The sequence below is a fragment of the Mustela putorius genome, unplaced genomic scaffold (assembly GCF_011764305.1).
Source record: "Mustela putorius furo isolate JIRA1106 unplaced genomic scaffold, ASM1176430v1.1 tig00003987_pilon_pilon_pilon, whole genome shotgun sequence".
In the NCBI taxonomy this organism is placed as follows: domain Eukaryota; kingdom Metazoa; phylum Chordata; class Mammalia; order Carnivora; family Mustelidae; genus Mustela; species Mustela putorius.
Window position 1 is genome coordinate 17,705,770 of NW_025422126.1, and position 27,245 is coordinate 17,733,014.

The window sequence follows — 27,245 nt, forward strand, 5'->3', positions numbered from 1 at the left end:
AAACTTCCTCTCCTTCTGTCCGTGGCTAGCCTGGATAATCAAACCTGCCTGGCACAACTACAGGCTCAGACCCTTTGGGCGATTATATTGCAATGTAATTGCCTGAGCTACTTGGCATCCAAGCAGACACAGCCAAGTCCACGTTTTCTAGGTGCAGTGAAGACACACCGCTGCGGGCTTAATTGCAAAATACGACCTGGGGGGTTTTATTTGCATTTTTTCTAGACGCTAGTAAAGTCTTCAGGAGGAAATTTATATATTCCATGACTTTCAGGATATGTACACTTAGACTGAATCTGACTGACTTATTTTCAAACTGCAGTGTGACAAGATGTTCTATTGCGCGGACTGTGTTAGGTGTATGTGTCCCCGTCTTTGTGTCTCTGTTCAGAACCTTTTCATTCGTATCAGTAAGCATGCCTCAGAAAAAGGCTTAAAATTCCTAACAAAGCATCTTAGTGAAAACAAATGGTAGTAACTATTATTATTGGTGTTGAGTGTCTACTCCATGCTGGGCATATAGTGGGTGTTATGAAATATTAGTTATGAAATAATGCTTACATCCAATCCTCATAAAAAATCTATTAAAAAACTAATTGCCATATTTTATTTTTTTTAAGATTTTATTTATTTATTTGATAGAGAGATAGAAAGCACAAGTAGGCAGAGAGGCCGGCAGAGGGAAAGGGAGAAGCAGACTTCCTGCCAAGTAGGGACCCCGATGTGGGGCTTGATCCAAGGACCCTCGGATCATGACCTAAGCCAAAGGCAGCGGCTATTAAGCCATATCTTAAAGGTAAAGAAACTTTAACCTTCAACAAGGTTAGGTAACTTACCCAGAACACTATGTGATCTCAGTCAAATCTGTCTTTCCAGCCAAGATTGGTCGACCTCCACTTCCTATCCTGTTCCCATACATTACACTGCAATGTCTTCCAGAAATGAGACAGATGTTAAAATAATTTTATTTCTAAATCAGTAGTTCGCAATCCTGGCTGCATATTCAAATTATTTGAAGGGTTTAAAAAAAAAAAAAAAAGATCTATTGCCAGGGCCCTCCTCCTGGGCATTGAAATAATTGGTCTGGGATGGGGCCCAGCATGGATATTTTTAAAAAGATTCTCCATTTCTTTAAAATGTGCGTCCACATTTGAGACACACTTGTACAATTAAAAATGTCTTTAATGACACTGCTTTTTATTTCAGTAGTGAACTTTCTGGAAGTACCATTTAATAAGTGATTTTAAGCTGCACTGATTGTAATCTTCCCGTAGAGGATAGCATATTAATCTAACTATCTGAGGTCTTGGGTACTTGTCAGTTTTTTAATTAGCTCTTCAGAACATCTGTCTGGTGGCAAATTATTTAATCTCTGACCCCCGGTGCCAGAGAGCAAAAATATTCTAGCGGAAACGCTTCACATCTGCCTAGTTGGGAACTGGCAAAGAATTCATCCTCCTCTAATCTTTCCAAATGCATCAACCTCAAACAAAACACCAAGTGTACCAGAGGCTCTGAGGTTAGGGCACTAAATTCCTCAGCTCTGTGAAGTCTTAATTAGAGCAGATGGCCCCTGGGATAACACCACCTCTGGAAGAAGTCTCAAGCAGAACGGGGGTTTTCAAGTCCTTTCTCTAAGAGTCGGGGCTTGTTTATTGAGCACATAAGTGCTAAACAGTTTGTGTGCTTTCATTTGCTTTAGTTCACATCTAGTATGGGGCGGGCACAGCAGACACCCGCATCTTTGTCTGCTTTGCGCTTCTTTCCTCCCCCACCCCTAACATCGCTCCCCGCATCCTTCCGGTAACTGCTTCTTCCCAATCCTGAGCTTCTACTGGGGCTCCTCTAACCTGAGCCCTCTCTCTCAGACGTTGCTCTCAGAAGTTGGCATTTCATTTAATTTTCACAAAAAAGCTGAGGCAGGAGGCATTGCCCTCCTTATACGGATGAGTGGGAGGAGCACAGAGGCTAAATGACACATGCAAGGTGTCCGGGTCAGGAAGGGGCAGAACCTGGCTTCCAGCTCCAACCCTCTGAGCTTCTGTCTTATCTTTTCCTTCTCCCTGCTGGCTTCTTAGCAGCTACGACCAACAGTTGGTTAGTGCCCAAGCAAAGGTCTGCCTGAATCCAAAGCCCAAGGTTTTACACTGGAGAGTGTGCTTCAGATAAACCAGGTCCTCATGATGTCCTGTTGTCAGAAAGTCCCTTTTAGTCTACCTAACAGGCGCTGCGAAGGACAGATGGAGCCATGCTGACATTCACTTCAACGACAGGGCAGAGTCACAGGTCCGCATGTAGATACTGGTGAAAAAGAGCCAAGTTCACAGACAAAAGCCATTCCAAAGACTGTGTCCCACTGACAAGCTCCCCCCCCCCCGGCCCCACCCCAGGCTTGCCTCAGCCCTGTCCAGGCACTCGATGTCCAACTTCATTCCTTACCCCGTTTCTCCCCTCTCCTGTGTAGCCCCAGGGCCTCGTACCTTACAGCTCTCTTCCCTAATCTCTCCATCATCCTTCTAGCAGCTCAGGAACGCTGCCCCAGCCGGGAAATACCTCCAGGCGTGCCACTTACCAGGGAAATCAGATATTGCTAATTCAACCTGCTCTCTTTGACACAACCAGAAATCTAGGCAACAGAGAAGGAAAGTGACTTGCCTGGCATCACACAGACTGCCTCTTAGCTCTTGCTGTGTGCATACTTAAGCTTGTTTCCAGAAGCCTTAACTCTTCCGAGCAGCCTTCTCTCAGCACCATGAAACGTATCGTCAGGGCTCCTTGCACTCTCTACCCACCTGGCACTGACCAGAGCCTAACCTCCGTGTCCTTGAAAATGGATTTTACCTTATTACATTTGTGTTCCCGGCTCCCAGCACAGTGTCTGGTGCATAAGAGGTCCTTAAACAAAATTACCAAAGTTAGCTGACACCTGTGAAAACTTAGTGACCGTCCTGTCATTCACCCTATGAACTAAGCTAACCTTCATGAAAAACTCAGGTGAGGAAACTGACAGACGGAGGGTTTAAAATTTTTCCCAGAGTCACATAGCCAGCAAGTCAAACTTTCCGCACCTGGTTCCCCAGCCAATGCTTGGACCCTTCTCCTCTGACCTCGGAAAGGTCAATCTTATTAAACCGCAAAGCCTGACTGGAGCCCAGAGCCCTTGCTCCTAACCGAGGGCACCACACTCCTCTCCATAAACATCTGCGGAGGAAATGACACACATCTCCGTGCTTAAGAGCCACTGCTTTCTTCCTGCATTTCAGAAACTGTGAATGAGCCTTTGCCATGTGGTACGTCTGGCCCACAGGTATTTATTTATTTATTTTTAACTGTAAATGTCCTTCAGTGACACAAGGGCACACTCTCCAGTTTGCCGCCTACCTTACTCATTTCCTTAACTTCGTGGCTTCTGGAGGAATGTGAGTTTCCCCATCCTGGTCTCTTCTCCCATAGTGGACTACCAACCCTAGGACCGGGCAGACACAGTTCCCAAGATCTTTCATAGAGTTTATCATTCCTGGACACATGGGCAAATGCAATATGCAATGTATGACTTACTGCTAAATGGGTATAAGAATCAAAACCTTGGGCACCTGGGTGGCTCAGTAGTTTAAAGCCTCTGCCTTCGGCTCAGGTCATGATCCCAGGGTCCTGGGATCGAGGCCAGCATCGGGCTCTCTGCTCAGTAGGGAGCCTGCTTCCCCCTCTCTCTCTCTATCTGCCTCTCTGTCTACTTGTGATTTCTGTCTGTCAAATAAATAAATAAAAATAAAATTAAATTAAATTAAAATAAAGAATCAAAACCTTCCTAGATTTTGCCTCAATCAACATTTGGCTTTAATACAGTGTTTTGTTTTGTTTTTTAATTTCCCTCACTGTGAGTCCCATACTGAAACAGTGATAGAGTACCCAATAATCAGTCTTGAAAAGAAAACAAAGAATAAACATAAACCTAAAAACTATCATTTAGCCAGACTTTATAAACCCCATTAATAAAGACACAGCAACCTTCAGTTACAATACTTGCCCGTACATCAGATGAGAGGATAAATGGCCCACCAGACACAAAATATTAATATTATGCTAAAAGTTACGTATGTAGCACACGGACGATGGAACACTTAGTCAGGTACGATGCTATGTAAGCTTCAGGAATGACCTAATTTCACTCTGAGTGCACGCTGGGAGGTGGATTTATTATTAATCTATCCCACAGACTAGAAGCCTGGGACACATAAAGGATAAGCTGGGTGTCCAAAGGATTTGCTGGACTTACTCAATTCAAGGTCAAGTCTCATTTATCGAGTGCTAGCTGTGAGCAGAAATTATCTATTTAATAATTTGCTTTTGTGATAATTAGATGCTTTCATTCTGACACCTCCATGTACCAAGTCTGAGGCTTGAGACTGGAACATCGTCATCCCAGAAAGCAGCAGGATATAATGGAAAAAGCAAGATTTGGAGTCAAGCTTTAAACCTGATATTGTCCCTGTCTGTGCGGCCAGGGGCAGATCCAAATCCTGAGCCTCCCCTGCTTAATCTGTAAACTGAGGCTAAAGATAACCACACATCATAGGGCTCTTGTTAGAATTTAAGAGTTAAATGCTACACACGGAAGAAGCACTTAGACATTACATATACATCCTCAGATACACACAAGCCCCCCATACAATGTCTGCTTCTTTCATCTTCTCCCTTCAGGTCATTCTTCTGTGATCACCTTTCACAAGAAGTTGCCTCTGACTCCCCCAGGCTGGGGACAAGCACCCCTCTACTCCAGCACCTGCCACGGGTCAGTATGTAATAGCTCGTCAGTCTGTAACCTCCACTGTGCTGAGGCTTCTGTAGGCTTCCTGGTTGCAGCCCAGTGGTGAGTCCAGTGCCCGCAGACAGTAGGCACCTGGACCATACCAGGTAAACATCTTTGGGTAGATATCTTTGGAAGATATTGGTAAAGATAATGGGTAAAGGTGTTAATTCTAACACACGAATGCATAAACAAATTAACAAGAGCCCTGCAAAGAGTAACAAGACCGGTTTCAACCTGAAAACAATTTTAGGTGTGGGCGATTTCTGCAGGAAGTGAAGAGGAAAATGTGTTTACCACAGAATTTATCTCTCAAGTCAAACTGCCTGTTCTTACCTTGTTTTCCAGGGATAATTTGACACCATTCTTTTTGGGTGAAATGGAAGGAAGACTGACTGAACCATTTTATAAAAATCAGGCTGAACTTCCAAAGGCTTTGCAGTTGAGCAGACCTACATTGGATGCTGATTCTGCTCCTTGAAAAATAAGTTTTTATATCCCAATGTTTCAAAACCTATTCCAGGTGATTTCCTCGAGTTAGTAACTAGATGATGAACTTGGGCAAAATAGTCACTTTTCTTGGGTGTCACCTATAATATAAAGATAATAGTACCCACCCAACAGAATTAAGAAGATTAGATATAATTATATATGGGGCAAAAGTAGAAATGGGGTAGTATCATACATATTTATGACTATATGTTATATATTAATATTTTTGTATCATCTTTTCTTAACAACTTTTGTGAAACTGAATGAATGGTCAATTCAAACTTCACAATTACTTTCCAGGTCTGTCCTTTATCTTTTTTTAATATACTGCCCTTTTGTCTAGCCCTCAACTATCTAGCAGAGATTTGAAACCTTTTGCTTTTCCAGATAGCATAAATGAAGCTCTTTCCACCACCATTGTTAGAATAGCATTAGCTTGGGTGAAAATATATAGTGATAAAAACTATGTGTAAAAGGTGATCTGTTGTTAATACTAAACAAATCCTTCTTTTAGCACCTTTTTTTTATGTTTCAATGTCATGCTATTAGCAAACTATCAGAGTTCTGGCCTCAAACCTAGGACCCAAGTCTACACTTCCCTACCACATCTCTGATGTCTGACTCCTAAATTCCACACTCAGCTAACAAGTCATTCTTAGACTGGGCAACCTCCCTGCAGTAGCACTGAGCATGTGCTAAATAATTTTCTTTTTTCTGATGTGGAATAACCCTACCCTTTTCTTCATTCTATAAACTTATAGTAGCAAAGAAGGAGGAAATACATCACAGTTCCTATCATGTAATACTGAAGCATCATATAACCAAATGAAATCATTTATTATTCCACAAATAATCATCGATCCCTTTTCATGGACAAGGTACTTTCATCAGAGTCTCTACCATCTTCGTGTTAACACACTATGGCTCCAGTCATTATGTGATTATGTTATTAGTCCAGGCCTCTCCTGCCTCTGCTTAGAAATGATAGTGAAGTGCTCCATCTCACGGTCACTGTGACTTACGTAGCCAGGCCCTACAGAGTCTCTTCTATGATCTCATGCCTCCATTTTTCTTCCCATGGCATTGTCTTCCATGTTCCTTCCAGACTATCTCCCGACTACTCTAACTCAAGAGTATGACAGACCTCACCCTGATTCCCAACTAAAAACTTTGCTGGCTCACATTGCCTAATCAGAATCAGTCCAAAGCACTAAACTGATGGCCAACCAACAGGGCTCCAACTTAATTCTCCTGGCTCATGCCTACCGACGCCCCTAATATTAGCTGGCCTTCAACTGAACTGTGCCAAAGTCCATTCCCTCAATATGCTTTGCTTGGCTTGTTCTTACTCCTTCTCTATCTGTAGGCCCTCTGCCTATAGAGTGAACATATCTCATTTGGAAGCAGTTAGCTACTGACATCTAACTGATTCACAAGAGCTTCATTTTACTCTGCTTTGAACATTCACGTGAAATTTGGATACAATTCCCAGTTTCAGAATCTTCTCAGTATCTTGAATTTTGATTTTTTGTGTATTTTCTTAAGAGTAAAGATGCAGTAAGAGGACTCAAACTAACCTAGTTGCTAGCTACATAACCTCAGGGAAGTCACCAAAAGTCACCACGCATGCAATTGTGCATGACTGGTGCCTCCATTTCTACACCTATAATTGTGGTAAAAAATAATGTCATTTTCACAAGGTTGTTGAGGATGTTAATAAAACCTGGTGAGCTATGTGAAAGAACTCAGCAATTGTGTCAGTGTATAAAAGCCCTGCAAATAAAAAAAAACAAACACTTGAGGAATAGCACAACATTGCTTAAAGATTAAGTTAGATATGAGAATGTTTGGAAGGACAGACATAACATACTTCTTTATCAGAGTCAGGTATGTCAACGTGGGTTCTGAAGTTTCATAACATGGTACAGGGGAAAAAAGGCATCTTATGGTTAAGTAAGTTTAAGAAAAGTTAAGTTAAAAATGATTCAAAGATGTTTTGTGAACCCTGGTTTCCTCAGAGTCCTAGTAGCTCACAGAACGTGGTGTGGGATTCAACTTCTTGCATTAAATGGAGAACAGTTTTGGCATCTTGAGTGGGAGGACGTGAGGGGAACAAAAGCAACACAGCAGACGGGGGAACAGAGGGTAAAGGTCCACAACCATAATGTGAATCCAGGAGAGGCGGATTCACATGGGGATGGGAGGGTTGGAAAGAAGCAAGCAGTTCCCCTTTCCTCTTCCATCTCCGAGTAGAGAACAAGTGTGCATTACTGCATCAACGCATCTGATCACAGAACTCTCATCTCGTGCTCTTACAAAGCTGGTGTTGCCCTACGCACAATCTGGCATTACTGATGGGGAGTAGTGGCAGCATATCTAGAAGCAGTTGTGGATGGCCAAGGGGTGGAGTGGATAGAGACATCTCTGTAACGGACTCTCTGTTCTACTTGTGGTTTTCTACCTTTACCTAGGTGACGCAAGGTGTTTTTACCTTTTCTTGTTTTCCTGAGCCTAGCCCCAAATGAAGTTTGTGTATTTTTTTAAAAATGTGACTAAGAGAGTTGAGAGAGATAAGGCTAATAATAAAGAAAGAGATATTGGGCCTGGTTGGTGATGATAAGTTCCTGACATTATCCCCTCTGGGAGCTTTCCCTGGCAGATGTTGGGTGGGGCTCTTTGGTGCTTCCATTGCAACCTCCGTGGTCACTTTAATCATGCATGGTTGCAATGACTTCCAGCCCATTACTACATATTAAACTTCTTGAGAGCAGAAAATGGCCCTTTTTTGCACTCGGAGTGTAACCAGCAGCTTATATAGGGCCTGTTGGCACATAGATGCTCATCAAGTAATTTATGAATGAACTGAGCTATGAAAGGGAAAGAGAAATGGACCAATACCAATTAAAATCACAAGAAAATATTGTGATCTCTTTTCTGTTGTTGTCTATTACACTGAACTTCCTTTAAACTCAGGACAACTTTAGACAGATAATTAAGGGAGCTGGGTCCTAGCCCTGACATCACGACAAACTAGCTGGGTCGCTCTGAACAGGTCATGTCTTCTCTTTGGCATCAGTCTGATTAGCTGTGAAAGGAGAGAATTTATATTCTGCCTTCTTTTCAAACAGGAATGAAGGTGACTCGAGACTATCTTCAACCCTTGACTAATGCAGTTAAACTGGTGGAAGTTCTAAGAATAATGTTTCCTTAAATGGGAACTATTTCTCAAATTGAGAGTTTAAAAACAAGACACTTACTTAAGCAATCACTTACTAGAGCAAGTGCACTCTATCAACATGATTAGCCATACATTTTTGGTTGTAAAAAATCAGAAACCCATCGAAGGGTAGCTCCCAGGAGCGACAGAACTGCTGAAAGATCCAGACAGGGCTTTCAAACACCATCAGCTCGGCTTCATTCTTCTCTATCTGTCCAACAGCTTTTTGCGTAGAAGGTGGGAGAGAGCTTCCAGCAATTTCTGGGCTTACATCCTCACAGCTTTGCCCCCCAAAAGGAAAAGGCCTCTTAACCCCAAACTTAGCTATAGGAGTACTGGGGAAAAACCCGAATGAGCCTGGCCACCTGTTCAGACTCAATATTTCGAGACTAAAACAATTCTGAGGCCAGAAGAGAATGGCCCAGGACCAGCCCCACTCAGGTCATGTGGACATGATTAGCCAATTATGATGGCTTGAAGACAGACAGTATGCGGGAAATGGTAACTTCCATTTGGATAACCCGTGGGGGGACCTGAAAGGGAACATTTGGGAGCAGAAGCCCAAAACTGGTCACGGAGGAATCAAGGCAAAATCAGGAAACTCTCTGTTGTATTTACTTTACAGCTTTTTGGACATTTATAATCTCCTACACTAATGTGTGTTTGTATTGTAGACAGACATAAGTAAGGTATGATTTTAAAAGAAAAAGAAAAATATTTTTCCATAGAGTTGCACATTATGGACAGATACATTAAACAGATACAGCTCTAGTGGCATCTGATAACTTTCACATATGCAGAATAAGTGGATGACTGAAGCTCTTACATTGGCCATGCACAAAGAAGTAAGTAGAGTTGAAACATACATGATCTGAAAAGAAGTACCTCTTCAGAAAGGTAGGCAGTAGTTGCTTAATAATTTTTTTGAAAAGGAATAAAAGAGGCTCTTGGAACTTAAGACTTAAACTTAGTCCTGATTTTCTGGTTATTTTTATAGATTTCCATGGAATTAAGCCAATTCAAAAGGACGAGAACTTTGCCAGGTAAAGCAGATTTCTGTTTCGAATGCAAACTTTCAAAATCTTAACTGTGTTCCTGAGAACCATTTAAGATGTACTACATGCTTTCTTCCATTCCATGATTCAGAAGACAACTTAGCTTTTCTTATGGACCCTGGGTTCCTTTTACTTTTTCTCTCTTCCTTCTTTTGCTGGTGTTGTGTACATGTAGCTTTAGGTCTACAGCTATAAGATATAAGCCAATTCTGTGTGTTGACAACTTAAGAGTAAATACAGCCTAAAATGGAGAGAACAGAGTACTTTTTAATAGACTCCTATTTCTGACTAATAGAGACATTAAAATGTTAACAGTGAAATCAGTTGGTGGTTTGATTACAGACAATTTTATCCATCTACTTCATAATTCTGGTTACTTTATAAGTTATTTATAACGTGTACATACCATGTTAGCATTCACATTCAGAGGAGTGATTAATCTTGAATCATGAATAGTGTAGGTCCTAATATCTTTATTTTACTTTCAAAACCCAGAAAACAGGAAGGAAACAGTACATCTATAAATATTTCATGAACTGGAAAATAAAATTATGGAGTGTGAATGGAAACTTGTGTAGGTTTTACTCTGAGATGTAAAGCAATCCATAAGATTGAGTCTAGAGAAAATTAAGGATGAAAAGCTCAGATACAGAAATTCTAACTCTACAGTCATGAGTAACCCAGTGAAGAAAAAAGAGGAAGGAGATCAAAAAGAAACCAGTTTGACTACAGGAACATCTCAGTTAAGATTAGGTTTAAAAGTAACATGTACAACAGGTAGGCGAAGGGAAGTACACTCAGAACAGATTCGAGGGGGCCTGAGCTCATCCAGATAGGGTCAGGATGCACAAACCAAGTCTAAGGACATGCCTGGAGAAAAAGAGAAGAGTAAAAGAAAACAGCGCTGGGGTTTAACCAGAGCCAAAGAATTGATCACAAAGGGAAAGCCTAATGCTGAAATAATGCGATGTGAGGTTAACAGGTGACACAGAGAAGGCCAGGCTAACATAACAAACTCACTTCCCTCTCTTCTAATAATAATGATTTCAGATTGAGCAATCAGGACCCAGCCTTTCAAATGTTTTGTTTAGTAAATGCCTCTCATCACGTCCTGTGAACAGGGGGCTGTGGACTGGTTCTAAAGTAAAATGAGTAGATAGTGCCATAGAGCTCAAACCCGTTGGGAGCTAACCGCATTTTTATCAGAAGTTTGGATGAAGTCGTAAAAGGCATTATGAGCAAATTTTTGTTAGCCCCACAAGTAAGAAACAGAAGTGACGTGATGAAGGGTGGATTTTAGAAGGTTCTCAGAGAGATATAAACACCTGCCAAGTATAAATTAGCTCATCATTTTTGAAAATCTATATGAATGTATGTAATCAGAACTGTACAAACATCTATTCCCTTTGATCTAATAATCTTTTAAGAATAAGACCCAATTTAAAAAATCTTAAATACGTAAAATAATTGATGTATAAAGATATTCAAAATGACATTATTTATAATAGTGACAACTGAAAACAGTCAAAATGCAGAATAAGAAGAGGAGGGTCAAATAGAGGGGATGCTTTGGTGCATCCTTATGGTGCGATATAATTCAGCTACTAAAAATGACATCTACAGAGAGTTTGCCATGGAAAATGTTCATGATGAATTTTAAAGTTGTATATGATATGACGTAATTAGGAAATACGATGCTAACAGTGATCAATCCTGAGTGGGAGCTTCTGTGTGATTTTGTTTTTCATTATCAAGTCCCATTTTTCTAAACTAGGTAAGATTTACTTTATCCACATTGGCATTTCCACTCATGCCCTGATTATCTACACATTATACGGTATCTCCTCTTCCTTTCTAACAGAAACCTGATTAGTCATAGGCAGCAAAAACTGGATTTCCCTGGCTTCTCTGTGCTAAGGGTAGTTATGATTAATAAAATATAAGCAGAAATCTATTTGGTACACTTCAGGTAAAACTATTATTTCCTAAACTTTAAAAAAAGAGGAGGTGGGGTGGGAAAACTCCATTGTTTACAGGTCTTTGCCCTTACCCTATCCAGAATACTTGCTCCTGTCTAGAAACCAGTATAACAGGCATAAGTGTAAGCTGCCCCAACATTTCCACCTCCCAGAGTCCATGACCACTGAGTGGAGATAGGACCTACGAATCTGATAGGATACTCACTCCTCTAATTAGATTACCTTACATAAGACTCCATTATATGGGGTGCCTGGGTGCCTGGGTGGCTCAGTGGGTTAAACCTCTGCCTTTGGCTCAGGTCATGATCTCAGGGTCCTGCTCAGCAGGGAGCCTTCTTCCCCTGCACTCTCTCTGCCTGCCTCTCTGTCTACTTGTGATCTCTGCCTGTCAAATAAATAAATAAAATCTTTAAAAAAAAAAAAAAAGACTCCATCGTAGATGACTGGGGAGAGATTCTCCCTCGAAGAGGTAAATTGCCATCTTGTGAAAGGCCACGTGGCTAGAAACTGACGTCAGCCTCTAGTACCTGAGAGCAACCCGCAATTAACAGCCATCTGTCCTTGTTTTTAGGGTCTTTTCCAAACGTGTATGGATATAACCTTAACTGAATTTGACATTTTACTTTTAGCAAAAGTAATAGATTAAAATGAAACTGAAATCATAGATTAAAATCTCAGAAGAGAATTTAATAGAAAGTAGTATAAAATCCAACACTTGGGCCTAAATGATCAGCAGCTTAAATCAGTAGTCTAAGATCTTATTTGACAACTTACAATTGCAAAAATAAGGAGGCTTTTCAATGACCATGAGTGTAGCATGTGTCAACAATTTGCTATGGCTGTTAAAATAAATTAAAGCAGCATAATACTACAAAAAATTAAAAATGTGATCAAGGTAAGGTAGGTTAAAGCCTCATTATACCATGCTCTGTCTAGTCTGTCTGGTATATATTATCAACAGCCCTGGCCACTACACTAAAAAAAGGCAGATGGGCGGATTACAGAGCACCCAGATAGGGAATCAGAATAGCGAGGGTTCTCAAAGCCACTTCACAAGAACAACGAGCAGGAGTTCTTAACAAAGAATTTCACAAAAGAGTGAAGAATCAGAGGATTTGTGAGTCATTAAGAAACTCAATATTAGAAACTTCCAAAATGCAAGTACTCTTCAAATGTTAAATATCATCATTTTGAACATTGTTGGCAAATAAAAGCTGATTTGCAGTCTACATGATGAACTTAATTTACAAAGTTTGTAAATGAAACTTAAGTTTGCATTTCTGCTCTTAGAGGTCGATTTGAGTATCTCCCACCTCTGTAAAACCAAGTGAAAGCCATGCTCCAATCATCTCCTGGAGACTGGTCTCCGTGAGACCACCCAGGGACTGGAAAGAAAGTGCACTGTTGATAGCATTGAGGGAGAAAACGATTTTATCACTTTCTTACTTTGCCTTTTAGACCCCTCAACTAGCAGAAAGGCAGCAAGTAAACCCAAATTGATGCCTTTAACAGAGAGCCTATGCTGGGTCATCTTTTCTTGTCCATCTTTTTCCCACTTTACTACTGAGAATAGCACAGGAAAAGAAGATGAAATTTCAGGCTACTTACATGTAATCTTATTAGGGTCCTACACTGAGAAGAGCTCACTGAGTTCCAATCTTAGCTTTTCCAGAAAATACCTGGGCCATCTACTACTTCCGCTCTCCCTGGTCTCTTTGTCCCATCCAAATGTGGGAGTGCCCAGAGATCAGTACTTGGTCCTTTGACCTGCCACCTGGACTTTCCTCCTCAACTCCAGAATGATGCACAACCTTTTGCTGGACATCTGCTCTTAGGTGTCTTCTAGATGTTAACATACACAAAACTAAGTCTAGCTATCTCCTCACAGACCCCTCCACACCTCAGGATTCCTACCTCAGAAAACGGCAACTCTCTTCTAGCGGCTCAGGCGAAACACCACAGAGCCCTGCCCAAATCCTCTCTTTCTTGCAGAATCTTCCCTCGGATGGTCAGGAAATCCTATCTGCTACCTGTTCAAATCTACGTGTAGAGTTTGACTACTTCCCACAATTTCTCTTTTGTAGGTGCTGCAGTCGAGTCCCAGCTAATGTCCTGCTTCCAGTTTTTCCCACTACAATCCAGGCTCAACATGACCACCCAAATGATTGCTTAAATCAAATCATATCACATCCCATCTCACTGGAAGCAAAACCCAAAGTAGTTATAATGCTCCAAACACTCAGCATGACCCCTGTCACCTCTCTGACAAAAAACAAACAAACAAACAAAATAACACCTCTGAGTAGAGTGAAACCTTCCCTCATCACCTGCCCGAAAGGGTTCCCCTTCCTTTGAACTCGTTCCTGTATCCTGTGCAAATGCACCACACTAGCTCTATACACCTACCTTGCTTGAATTTTCTTCTCAACATTTAGTTCCACAGACAAATGATAGGTTGCACGTAGTCATCTTTTATTACTTGTCTCCACCATGACAATGCAAGCCCCAAGAAGGCAAGGATTTTATTTGTCGTGTCCCCTGGTATAACTCTGCTGCCTAGAACGGTGTCTGTCACATAGAGGAGAGGTACTCAGGGACTATTTGAAGAATGAATGAATGAAACTATAAAATAAGTAGTTAGACCACAAGATCATTCCCAAGTCCTCTCTAGATCTATTTTCCTGTGTTTCTGCTCAATGGTAGAGGAAGACATAATGACATGATAATCTGGGGGTTAAGTGTGGGCTTCTCTTACTGTGGTAACAGTAGACCTCTTTAGACCTTGATGATTTGACATTATTGTTCACATCTATCCTTTACAAAATCTGAAACACAAGAACTAAACTTATAACCAGATGAACCAGAGTGATAATTCTCTTTCCAAAGAACTCTTCCTCTTCAAAGGGACTTACCCAGGAAAAATGGTCATAATGAGCTTTTTGAGGTATTGTTAAAAAATGGGACTTTACACACAGTGTTTCAGAAACATACTGTATGCATAATGCTAGGCACCCCATTGCTGACACCCCCTCTTTTACCTTGGGAACCCTGGGGAACATGAAAACCAGAGGACTTGCCATTTGGTTCACAAAGATTGTGCCCACCCTAGAAAATTCAAAGGGATCAAGAATTAGAAAAGTTAACCATAGAGAAATTCCTTCCCCTGGAGCAACCTTTGACAGGAAAGTGATTCTCAAAAGATGATTCTACCTCATTTGGTTCAAAGAAATAGATTTACAACCCTTGATTTTTCTGTCATTGGCTTTTCTACCTTATACCTAGGACAATCTAATCACTTCAGGATATCCCTGAACACGTCAGGCTAACCTAGTCTTCGAACAGTGTCCTAGCATGTCAGGTCAATGGACAGGCTGCTGAGAAGCAGCTGCTGCTTCTCATTTATATCTAATGGATATTGCTTTTTCCTCCAATCCCAGCAGGCTAGCCCAAAAAATCAATACCTCACTAGTCAGTGAGGCAGACAGAGATGAAACAGGAAGCCTTGGGAGAGCAGGGCTGCCGCCTACAAATCTAAGGCCATTTGCTTCAAAGATGGCAAACAATACACATCAAAGAAGGTAAAGGACCACAAAACAGGGACAAACAAAATCAATACTGAAAAAAAATGAAGTAACACAGCGAGGGGAGAAGGCAGATATGTCTTAGTAACAAAACCCTTCCTGACACAGGAAGCAGCCCTTCCCAGGAAGAAGGTTCTGGCAATGGTTCCGACAGAGGAGACACAGCTTGTGCCTGTCGTTTTTCTCTTCAAGGTGGAATGCTAGTACAGAAAACAACAGGCAGATCCAGAATCAACCAGACCTGGGTGTAAATCCTAGTTCTGAGACTCAGAGTTGTGCGACCTTGCGTAACTTACTCAAATCCTGTCGTGCTTTAATTTCCACATTACAAAATGCGGATAAAGTCACCCTAATGTTCAAAGAAACTCTAATGAGTTAAACTATATAATGACTAAGATTGTGTCAGAAATGAAGTAGACCAGCAACAAAAGGCCAAAGAGTACGTGCACCTTCTAGGTAAACGTGACAGACTTGCCAAAAATGCTGAAAAATTGATTTCAAGGAAACAAAATATTTCACTTAGAATCTCAAGAATTAAAAGAATGTGAAAATATGCAGCAGCATCCAAGAGATTTCAATGCACTTTTTAAGGAATCTGAACATAATGAATAATGTAGTGGATTTACAAGAACAAGGGCTTTGAATAGAGGGATCTGGGTTCTAACTCCGACTCTGCCCCTTGCTACCCATATGATCATGGGTAAATCATTCAACCTCTCTAAGCCTCAGCTCCTTAATTTGTAAAACAGGCATAATAATGGGATCTCATTCATAAGGGTTTGTGAGAAGTAAATGAAATAAAGCATTCAGGACAAGGCCTGGTAAGAAGAGAAAGGGTGGGCCACATAAATATAAAGTTTCACTCTTATTCTTAATAGTAAGATATTTTGTTGTCCTGTATTGACAATTTTCTGGTGAGTGATAAAGCTATTAATTCTGCAGCAGTGACATGTTCTTACTTAAGATATCTCAGAGGGGCGCCTGGGTAGCTTAGCTGGTTGAGCCTCTACCTTCGGCTCAGGTCATAATTTCAGGGTCCTGGGATCGAGTCCCACATCAGGCTCCCTGCTCAGTGGGTGGCCTGCTTCTCCCTCTCCCTCTACACCTCCCCTCACTCAAGCTCACTCTCTCTCTCTCCTTCTCTGTCTCTCCAATAAATAATAAAATCTTTAAAAAAACAAAAAGAATTCTTAGAATAAAGACAAAAAGCTTATCTTCACTTTTAAGAATACCCAGGATCTCCTAACAGTGGCTTCTAATGTCCCTCTGCACAACATCCCTTGAAAAGGAATTCCTCTCACTAGTCCTCCTTGGACTTTCCACTGGGGACTTTCTCATCCTTGGTGACAAGGAAGCTGTCTCACTCTCAGACAGAGGCAACAGCCTTTCCCTCAAGTGTCCTCACAACTTGCGCAAAAGTCACCAATTTTTTATGGATATTGATACTGTATTATAATTATTTGTCTTTGTGAGTTTCCTTCTAGGAGACTTACAACTTCTTTTTTACTTTTTAAAGATTTTATTTATTTATTTGTAAGAGAGAGAGAGAGCATGCGCACAAGCAGGGGGAGTGGCAGGTAGAAGGAGAGGGACAAACAGGTTCCCCGCGGAGCAGGGGGAGCCCGAAGTGGGACTCGATCCCAGAACCCTGGGATTCATGACCTGAACCGAAGGCAGTTGCCTAACCAACTGAGCCAGGCACCCCGACACTGGAAACTTCTTAATGGGAAGAATCTGTGCCCTTAAGCATCAGGGCCCCACTGCTTGGCGAAGCAGTCTACATAAATACATAGTAGCCATCCGAGGACTGCTTGAGGAATGAATGAATGAATGAATAAATGAGTGGATGAATTAACAAAATATAACACAAGTCATCTTAACTAGGGTGCTTATCAAAATCACCAGAGGACTATTTTCCAAAGGCATATTTTGTGCCCCTCCAGACACCTCAGAGCAAGGCTGAGCCATGTGCAATCTTGGCATGTTCCTTAGAAGTTCCTGATCTACACCTCTTTAAGAATCATTGTCACTGGAGTACCTGGGTGACTCCATCGGATAAGCATCCAACTCTTGATTTCAGCTTGGGTCATGATCTCAGGGTGGTAAGATCGAACCCCACATCAGGCTCCATGGTCAGTGGGGAATCTGCTGGAGATTCTCTCCCTCTCCCTTCCCCAACCCAACACTTGTGCTCTCTCACTGTCTCTCTGAAATAAATAAACGAATCTTTTTTAAAAAGTCATTGTCACTGGATTGAGTTCTGGACTAGATCTGAAGTCTCAGCCTGGTTTCTCCACTCAAAATCACTGAAAAGCTTCTCTGCAATTCTATTTTACCAGTAGTAAGAAAAAAACAGGATGATAGCCGTTGTGCGTGGCTCAAATGACAATTACTGAAGAAAATGAGAGATGACTGTAAACAAGATGACAGGAATTTCAATGAGGAGAAAACTGCCAAATTGTGATCCTGGGGTGTGAAGGAGGAGTATGCTGGATAATAAGATCCAGAGGCTAATGGGAGATTCTTGTGGGTTCTTATGTGGCATGACCAAGCAAACAATCCTGCAGTTCCCAGTCTAGGCCCTAAGGCATGAGCGGCGGCGGGGGGGGGGGGGTGTGTGTGTTTCCCTCATCTTCGTTTTCCTTCTCTGCTCCCCCTCCACACTGCAGGGCACTACAACCTCCCCGCTGTGCAAAGTGTCTATAGAGCTTTCTGGATGAAAGGAGTTACATAATGGAGAGTCCTCCTGGGAAATACAGCAGTAAATTAATTTTTCTGCTTCTGCACAGCTCTCTAAGGAGAGAAATACCCCACCAAGGGTAGGGAAAAGAATAATAAGTAAAAGAATCTTCTGAAAGAGTCCTTGAAAAGCAGTGCAGCAAAATGTTCTGTCCTATCTAATAACAACTGACCACATGACCACTCTGCGTGTGCAAGCCACTGAACTGGTGGACAAGATGGAGGGTTTCCCAGTGCAGCACAGGGACCAGGCACCTAAAGAAAGAACCTTAACATAACTGTGGTAAGAGATGGGGGAAACTACCTGAGAGTCGGTAATGGAGAGCACTTGAGCCAAGTCCTGAGGGAAGACTTGAGAGAGACAGGTGCATAACTGTAGGAAGCATGTCCCAGACAAGGGGAATAGCAAAATATGAACAGGGGTTGTGATGTAGTTTCGTGTCATTAGGGGACAAACGGAGGGACAAGGTAACGAGAGACAGAGCCTGGAGAGGCAAGAAAGAACCTCACTATGGGGTTTTCTGCGCTCAGGAATGTAGGGGTTCTGAAGGATGAGTAACCAGGTTCTAAGGGACCATGAGTTAGATGTCCAGGTGGATATGTGGTCTCCACATCAGATGATCTGATGGGCAGAAAAGCTAATGAATTTAGTTTCAGATGTATGGGTTTTGAAGAGTTGTCTAGGCAATATCCAGGTAGAGATCCAGAAGGGTATGAAGCCTGAAGTTTGGGAAGGAAGTCTTGGTTGGAGATGAACCAAGGAGGAGGAAAACGGAGGAGGAAAAAGGACTCTGGAAATGTAAATTAATGAGCATGGCTGTGCTTCCGATAATACTTCATTTACGGGGCAGGCTACATCTGGGCTGCAGGCTATAGTTCACTGACCCCCGTTCTAAGGTGTCTAAACTTGAGTCCAGAAGTTGAGCCTACAGAAGATCTTGGATTATCTTGGGTAGGTAGAGTTTTTAGCACCATACAGTATAGACTACTGCGGGCAAGTTTTTAGAAACTTGCATACAGTACATGCGCAAGTTTTTAGCACCATACAGTACAGACTACCATGGCACAGACTACCATGTAAGGCCATCATTTCCTTTCCTTTTTTTTTAATGATTTTAAATATTTTATTTACTTATTTATTTGAGAGAGAGAGCGGGGGGAGAGACTGTGAGAGAGGGAGAGAAATTCTCCAGCAGAGTCCCTGCTGAGTGCAGAGCTTAACATGGGGCTCAATCCCCGAGATGATAAGCTGAGCTGAAACCGAGTTGGCTGCTTACCCAACTCAGCCACCTAGGCGCCCCGCCATCATGCCTTTAAATGATGTCTTCTAACTTTGCTCTGATTTCAGATTGGGCCCTTCCTTCAATGTCCTAAGTACAGACAGCTCTCATCAAATCACCTAAAATTCCAAGGTTAAGTGTGCTGGGAGCAAGTAAGTCAGTGAAGGCACACCTTACAAGCTCATCTAAATTCTTTGGCAACGGATGCCTAAAATCTGTAATATCTATTTCCTATAGGAAATTCCAACATTTTAAGAATAAGAACTGGCACCTCATAGTATGTCCTGAACTCAGAAAGGCCTTAATATACATCATTCCCCACACAGACCTGGACAGTCACTCAATACAAATTGTGTTGAATCAGTGAATGCACCAGTGACTGTCGAGAATTTTCTCATGGTTTGACATTTGAAAAATGGGAATAATCAGAGATGGCCTACTACCCAATTTAAAAATAAAAGGTGTTTTTTTTTTTTTAATGGTGTTCTATATTTAACCCACTAAAAAATGAATTAGAATGACTCTCCACTCATACCCAGGTAATTATCTATGTATTTCCAATTTGTATAAGGACATTATGTTTCTAAGTGCCTATTTTCCAGAAGCTTATAAAATAAATGATAGGTGATACTACTCTTCAAGCAGCTTCCAGAAAAACTAGCCACTTCTTAACTGCTGCGTATTTCAGCCTGCAGGGTAATAATAATGATGATAATAATAACAATAAAGAACTCAGTAAACAAGGAACACAGAAAACTTTTCCCTTAACTGAGAATTCTAGGCCAGCATTTCCTAAGCATGCCCCACTCCTGTGTTAAGTACTGCACATGATCAAACGTATTTAGGCACTTCTGCCTGGTGTCGTCTCTCTTGGAGAACACACTAGAAAAAGCCATTATTTGTATGGCACACCATCACTTTAGAAATCTACACTGGCACTGGGGCATATTTTGATTTTGAAATGTTAACATATGAAAAAACAAAATGAGTATGTTAGAATAAAAAAATAAGATAGTGATTATACAGCTTTAAAGAAGTCACCTACATCTCATCTCTTGCAAAATGGTGAATAAGAATAAAGCCTACACCATAGGCTCAGGCTAAGGCACAAAAATCTTTGCATGAAGCTCCCATATAGCAACCAGCAAGAAATACAGCCACAGTTCTTACTGGAGCTTCAGAATGCACATTAGAATAGCAAAGTCCCAAGAAGTCCCACAGCAAGGGAAGCTATAGTTCAGGTTGGTTTTCTCAAATGTATTTGACCATGTGTATTAATCCATGTTCTCGGTTTCAAGATGGAATCTGAAGCTAGCTAAGTATGAAATAGTTTATTCAAGAAATACTGTTTGTGTAGTTTGCAGGATGATTTAATCGTCTAAAGAAATGGGTTCAAGCCTAAGCTTCCAGAAACTCAAACCCCACAGAGAACAGGCCTGATGAGGACACACCTGCCAGCCACCATGGAGCACTGGGTCCTATAAATCCACAAAGCTTCAAGGAGCTCAGCTTGAATGCAACGAACCCGGGACCAACAGTGTTTCTCTTTCTGGGTCAAGCACGGGACCTTGCAGACTCTGCTGCCTCCCAAGGATGCAGGCTGCTCTTCTTCCACCTACTCCCCCCCCCCCAAAAATGGATTTGGTATTGCACCTTCTTCTTCTAGTTGCTCAATCAGTATGACTGGTAGAATCTAGGTCATATGCCTGGGCTCTGGCTGCAAAGAGAACCAAAGAAGAAAGTTTTATGGGTTCTTCCTGGGGAGGTAAGCCGGCTGTGGCTGGAAGTGCCAATCCAAAAACATGAAAAATATCCACTATGCTGAGGACCACCACTCCTCCCTGTAAAAAATGAGTAACTTCTTACAGAGAGCCCTGCTGAGTATACTCCTTCCCCCAGAAGGACACACGTCAACATTTTTCTCTTTAACTGCAGGAAAGACACTAAAACTGAGCGCAGTTTAATGTAAGAAAGTTTCTTCCTGGGGTGCCTATTGATTTTAGAACATTCTGAGAAAGAGGGCAGGCCTAAAAAGTCACTATATCTAGGATAGGAATCTGCCAGGAGTAGGCCACGAGGTGGAGAGGCACTGCAGGTCTGCGATCTTGGTTCCTGTCACTAGCACTGGAGAGATAATTACTGTTCCATTATTTCCCATCTACCCAGGCATTTTTTTGGTGTCCTGTTTCTCAGGTGCACTGCACCATAAAAGCAGGATGGAACAGTCTGGAAAGGACAGAGATACAGAAATAGACTCTTCCACTGAGTGTAATTGCTGTGTGCACCAGAGCTGAGTATGGATAGTGACATCTAGCCTCGTGGATGGGCGGAGGAAACAGATGACAGGGATGTATTGTTTGAGGGGTAGCTTTGGTGTATATGTGTAATCAGGCATAATGTATATATTATGTCACTCAATGCTCTCGACAACCCTAGAAGGTGGGTGGGTGTGGCCATAAAAGCGAATCTTAAAGGAGCAACTGGAGGATATTCAGGCCATGGCACAACTATATACCAGGTAAATGGGCCAGCAGGTAGCAGAGACCCACCGGCCACTAAGAAGGACCCAGAAGATAGGAATCCCAACACTGGGGATAGTCCAACAAGAACAGACCAGCTCTCATCCTAAAGAAACAAATCTACCAAAATGTATTTTGAGGACTGGGTTTGGCCACAGAAATACATAAAAGAGATATTATTAGAGTTCAGGTATGATGCAGACAGGGAGAAGTTCTGGAGCTCCTGATCTATAGGATGATTGTGTAAATCTAAATTACAACCCAGGAATGGGGGTGTTACAATAACTATCCTAGGACAGCAGAATAAACCAGGAATGTCCTTGGAAAATGGGACATGTGATCACTACAAGTATCCATCATCTGGTCCTAGTGAATCCACAGGTGGAATTCAAGCAAACACGGCTGAGAAAGGGAGAGAATGCCAAGGTTGAACGCTAAAAGAAATTCGACTTAGGAGAGACAGTTTTCCCTTTTATTCCTTTGGTTTTAATATTTGAAGAGATGGTGTAAAAAGTTAGTGATGCCAGCTAGCATACGTTTTATTTTTTTGCTCTTAATGCACAGCCAGAAGCTACCATGAGTGTTCCAGCAACAGCAATGAGACAGGAGAAATCTCATGGAAAGTCATTCCAGAAGACTGAAGAGCAAGAGGGCAAATTTCCTTTAGCAGTAGGGCCAGCAGCAAGATGGAGGCTAATCCTAGTGAGTGAAATTCAGCTTCAGAAATGGCCAAGCCCCAGTGCTGTTGCAAGACATGGCCATGGAGACAAAGCCAAAGGTCATATCCTTTGGTGCATTTAAGTTGTAGAGACGTGAAAAAAAAGGAAATCAGATGTTTATCACCAGACAGAATGATTACTACATCACTCAAAAGGACTTTAATTATTAGTAGATTCACTTTCTAAGAGAAAGGTCTCTATGGGAAATCCCCAATCCCAAATGTTGTAATCAAAGAAGAGGAGGACTGTAGTCTCCAAATGCTGCCATCTTGTCTTCAGGTAGACAGTCTGATTTTAAGATTTTATTTATTTGAGAGAGAGATAGAGAGTGAGAGAGACACCACAAGCAGGGGAGAGGGAGAAGCAGGCCCCCTGCCAATAGGCTCCCCTGCCAGGGAGCCCAATGTAGGGCTCGATCCCAGGACCCTGGGATCATGACCTGAGTCAAAGGCAGATGCTTAAATGATTGAGCCACCAAGCAGCTCCCAAAGATCTTTTAAAAAAGACTTTTGGAGCAGTTTGAAACTCCAGCATCCACGCTGCAGTACTGTTCCAGAGATTCAAGATGCTGACTTTGCATACTAACCTGGCACCGGGGAGACACGTTCGTTATGAAGACATTCAGGACAATTTCTATAGCAGTACGTTTGAAGGGAAGAAGATGTTGAATGCAGTACAATGAGGCCTTGTGCCCTCTTTAGCATTTCAGCGCACTTCAGGCTTGTGAAATCCCTCCACCCTCTCTCTGTACAAAGCTTCTCTTTAAAGTTTACACTGGCAGGGATTTGGGGGATTAAAAATCCCATATCTAAGTACCGTGGGTCAGTCAGGCCTTAAGTTAATGAACCTCATGCTCTTAAGAAGAGTTTGCCTGCCATGGTCAAGCAAGAACCATCAGAGTGAGGTGAAAGAAAACATTCAAGAGTTTCTTCGATCCACAAGCAATTCTAGCTCTCCCTGCAAATTCGTAAGTCTTTTTCTCTCTTTTCTTCTCCTTTTTTTTTTCTTTTCCTAACATTTTCCTCCTAACACCATATATATTTTACTTATACTTTATTGTTTGTTATCATTATCCACAAGGTCAGGATTCTGTTTTATACATTTCTATATTCCCAAAGCTTGGTACATAACAGCTGTTCAGTAACATTTGTTGAATGAATGAATGAATGAATGAATGAGTGAGTGACGGAAGACTCCCTCACCATAGAGATATGAATCATTCATTCCAGTTTACCCTTCAGATGGAAAGTAACCTATTGAGGGAAGGAATTCTTGAAGGAGAGCAATTGTTTTGAAAGAAAGGAATTTGAAGGAATATGCAGAAGCCATATAAGGAAATTGAGCATGGAGTTAAGAAATAAAGAATAGGTAAATTCACATGCATTTTTTGCCATGTAAAATGAAAAAAGCCAGACTAACATCCAAAATCAAACTATAAAAAATGTCATATTTCTGGGGCACTCGGGTGGCTCAGTCAGTTGAGCGTCCAACTTTTGATCGCTGTTCAGGTCTTGATCTCAGGGCCATGAGTTCAAGCCCTGCATTAAAAAAAAAAGTCCTCTTTCTTAAATTTCTAAACCTCATCAGACCTTTGAGTTTTGCTCTACATTTTTCTCTTTATAGGAATCACCCCTCAAACAAACAAACCAAAAGGGTTCACTGACAAGAAAAGTAGAAAGACAACAGTAAGTGATAGATACCCCCATCGTGAATCAAAGGAAAAATCCTAAGAAATAGGAGGAAAGAAGGGTTTTGGAAGAGAGGAGAAAATCATACTAAAAGTGCTCCATGGCTCCAAGAAGGAAGGCAAAAACCCCAGGAACTTCTGGAAGTAGCAACTTCCATACACAGGCCAACTCACAGATACCACTGAGACAGGAGGCAGACACTGAGACCGTCCAGGTCATGCAGCTGGAACAAAAAAGTCTCCCAACTATGACCAAGAAGGTGGCACCACCACCCGCTTCTCCATCTCTATCATCCCGCAGACCACGCAGTTGCTTAATCCCCACTGGTGTTTAAACTTCAGCGAGGGACACCTGGGTGGCTCAGTCAGTTGAGTGTCTGCCTTTGGCTCAGGCTCTAATCCCAGGGTCCTGGGATCGAGCCCCATGTTAGGCTCTCCACGCGGCAGAGAGCCTGCTTCTCCTTCTCCCTCTGCCCCTCCCCATGCTTATGCTTGCTCTCTCTCTCTCAAATAAATAAATAATTACCTTAAAAAAAATAAACTTCAGGCAGAGTCTCAAATCAGGTTTTTCTTTCCAATTCCTACCATTTACCCTCATTCAAAGCCTCGCCATTTTCCCATAGGAATGTAATGACTACTGTGTTACTCTGCCTCCTACCTTTCCCTAGTGCCTAGGGAAAATCTGACCAACCTGCTCTCCAGCATAGAACGGGTCAGAGACTCCTCCTCAGTCTATTTGAATGACGTCCATTCCTATTATATTTTCAGACCATTCTCTAATGATTGCTTAAATGTTTACAATAAGGCCTTCGTGTGATTTCCATAAGTAGAGACAATGCCTATCTTTTTCACAGCTGAATCCCAAGCAACTAGCACAGTGTCTTTGCTCTGTCTTTAATATGTTTTCCACAAATTAATAAAAATGGGAAAATTATGATCTAAAACTATGCAGAATGTATTCCTAATAATGTAAAATTTATATATTTATATGCAAATAGATTACATAAATATACAATATAAATTTCAATATACAATTCATTTATAAATATAAAACATAAGTTATTTCATATTTTATATTTATATTTTATTTCATATAATTATATATTAAAAATGTATTAACATAAAATATATGCACACAGGAAATAGAAAAATACAATGGAACATTTATTTTTTAATTTATGCTTTTTTTAACTTTCAAATTTTACCATATAAGCTTTTTTCTCTCTCTCTGAGATAAAAATATAGGCAAAAACAAAAGGGAGCAGAACAAAAACCATGCCTCTGACAAATCAGACAGCAGCATGGGGCAGCATGGGAAGAATAATGTCCTTATCATGCCACACTGGGTTCTTCATCTTCCCGCCTTGATTCTGCCCCATGCCCTGCTGCTACTCTGCCCACCAGAAAAGTGAAAAGTGCCAAACAACATGGTGTTCTTCACAGTTACACTTGCTGCCTACTCTCTAATTCTACTGTTCCAGTATTTCCAATGGGATAGTTCCACATTCTTGCCACCTTTTCATTTTTAGGGCAAAGCACAATTCCCGCATGCAGAAGAACACATTAAATATTGATGGAGTAAATTAATTAATACATGGATAAGGCAGTGACATTGAATGTGAGACCTATTTCTTTCATTGACTCTAAAATCGTACTTACCTAATAGGATTATGTGAGGACTAAAGGAGAAAATGCATATAAAACATGCCTAACATATAGTAAGCGCTTGATAAACAAACACAGTTATTAACCATTATCACTGAGACCATGTATGAGTCGCTTTTTACTCTCTTGGGCAAATACATCTTAAATTGTGGATAGTAATTTCTGCCCTGCCCACTCATCCCCTTGAGATGAGAAAGAGCTTCAAGCCATTTGGGAACCACAAATCACTAGACAAACACATATTAATATCATGATGATGATGACAATGATTACATGATTATTTTCTTTTTGCATCTTGCCTAATACCTTTCTCCTTTAAGGTCACATTACCTTTGCTGATGTTTCAAACCATCCTACGAAACCGTGCTCCTTGCAGAACTGGTCCATCTTGAGGCCATTGTTCATGAGCACGTCCTTCCCCTGGTCACACTTGTTGGCCAACAAAACCACTGAAACTGGTTTGCCATTAGGGAGACTCAACTTTGAGTCCAAATCATTCTTCCACTTTGTCACTGCTTCAAATGTAGCTGGCCTGGTGACATCGAAGACAATAAATGCACCCATCGCTTCTCGGTAATAGACCCTTGTCATGTTCCCAAATCTTTCTTGACCTATCACCAAAAAGAAACAGAAATCAAAGCCTTATTACAATTGTAAACAGAAGCACATCCTGGAGCCTCAGGAGGCCTCCAGGATGAGGAGACCGCTCAGGAAAGCGCTTCAGTGCCTCACTGTACAGAGTCAGCTCAATACACAGTCGCATACCTTTGTTTTTGATCTTTGAGTCCAGAAAGGATTCAATCATTTAACAAGTATTTTATTTACTAAAACTTCTGTATACCATATAATGTTCTAGAACTGTGCTAGCAGGGCATGCCACTGGCCACACACAGCTACTTAGGTTTAAATTAATTAAAATTAAATCGACTTTAAAATTCATCTCTTCAGTTACACTAGCTACCTACATTTCAAGTGTGTAGTAAATAAAAAAAAAAAAATTTTTTTTTTTAAGTGTGTAGTAACCACGTATGGCCAGTGGCAACAGGATCAGATGACACCAATATATCATATCTCCATTACTCCTGTATGTTCTACTGGACAAAACTGCTCTAAGCACTTGGGATATAACAATTAAAACATGAAAGTCTCTATAATTGTGGAGCTTACAATTTAGTGGTGTGACAGATTATAAATGATAAACATAATAAACATAACTAAACTATGTAATATGTTAAAAGGCACCCACAGTCAATCCAATTAAGGATAGTAGGAGCTAGCATTTAGTTCTATTTACTAATGGTCAGAAATGCAGCTTACACAGAAAATCATAACGGTCCAACTATTATCACCATTTTACAGTGAGAACGTTGAGACCTCAAGAGCCTAAGTAACTTGTTAAATTATACAGATAGTGAGCTTCGGAAGTTGGAACTCAAATCTGAACTTTCTGAATCGAGAACCCATAGTCACTTGCCAACACTGAATCCTCTCAACTACCAAACCAT

General features: G+C 41.3%; 1 protein-coding gene across 1 annotated transcript in view; it reads right to left on the reverse strand.

Moving 5' to 3' along the window:
* Positions 1 to 27,245, reverse strand: part of RAB38 (RAB38, member RAS oncogene family) — a 57,699-nt gene that overhangs the window by 6,281 nt on the left and 24,173 nt on the right. The window contains exon 2 of the mRNA XM_004763557.3: positions 26,071 to 26,351. Within this exon, the coding sequence (XP_004763614.1) occupies positions 26,071 to 26,351 (281 nt within the window). The remainder of the gene's footprint in view (positions 1 to 26,070; positions 26,352 to 27,245) is intronic.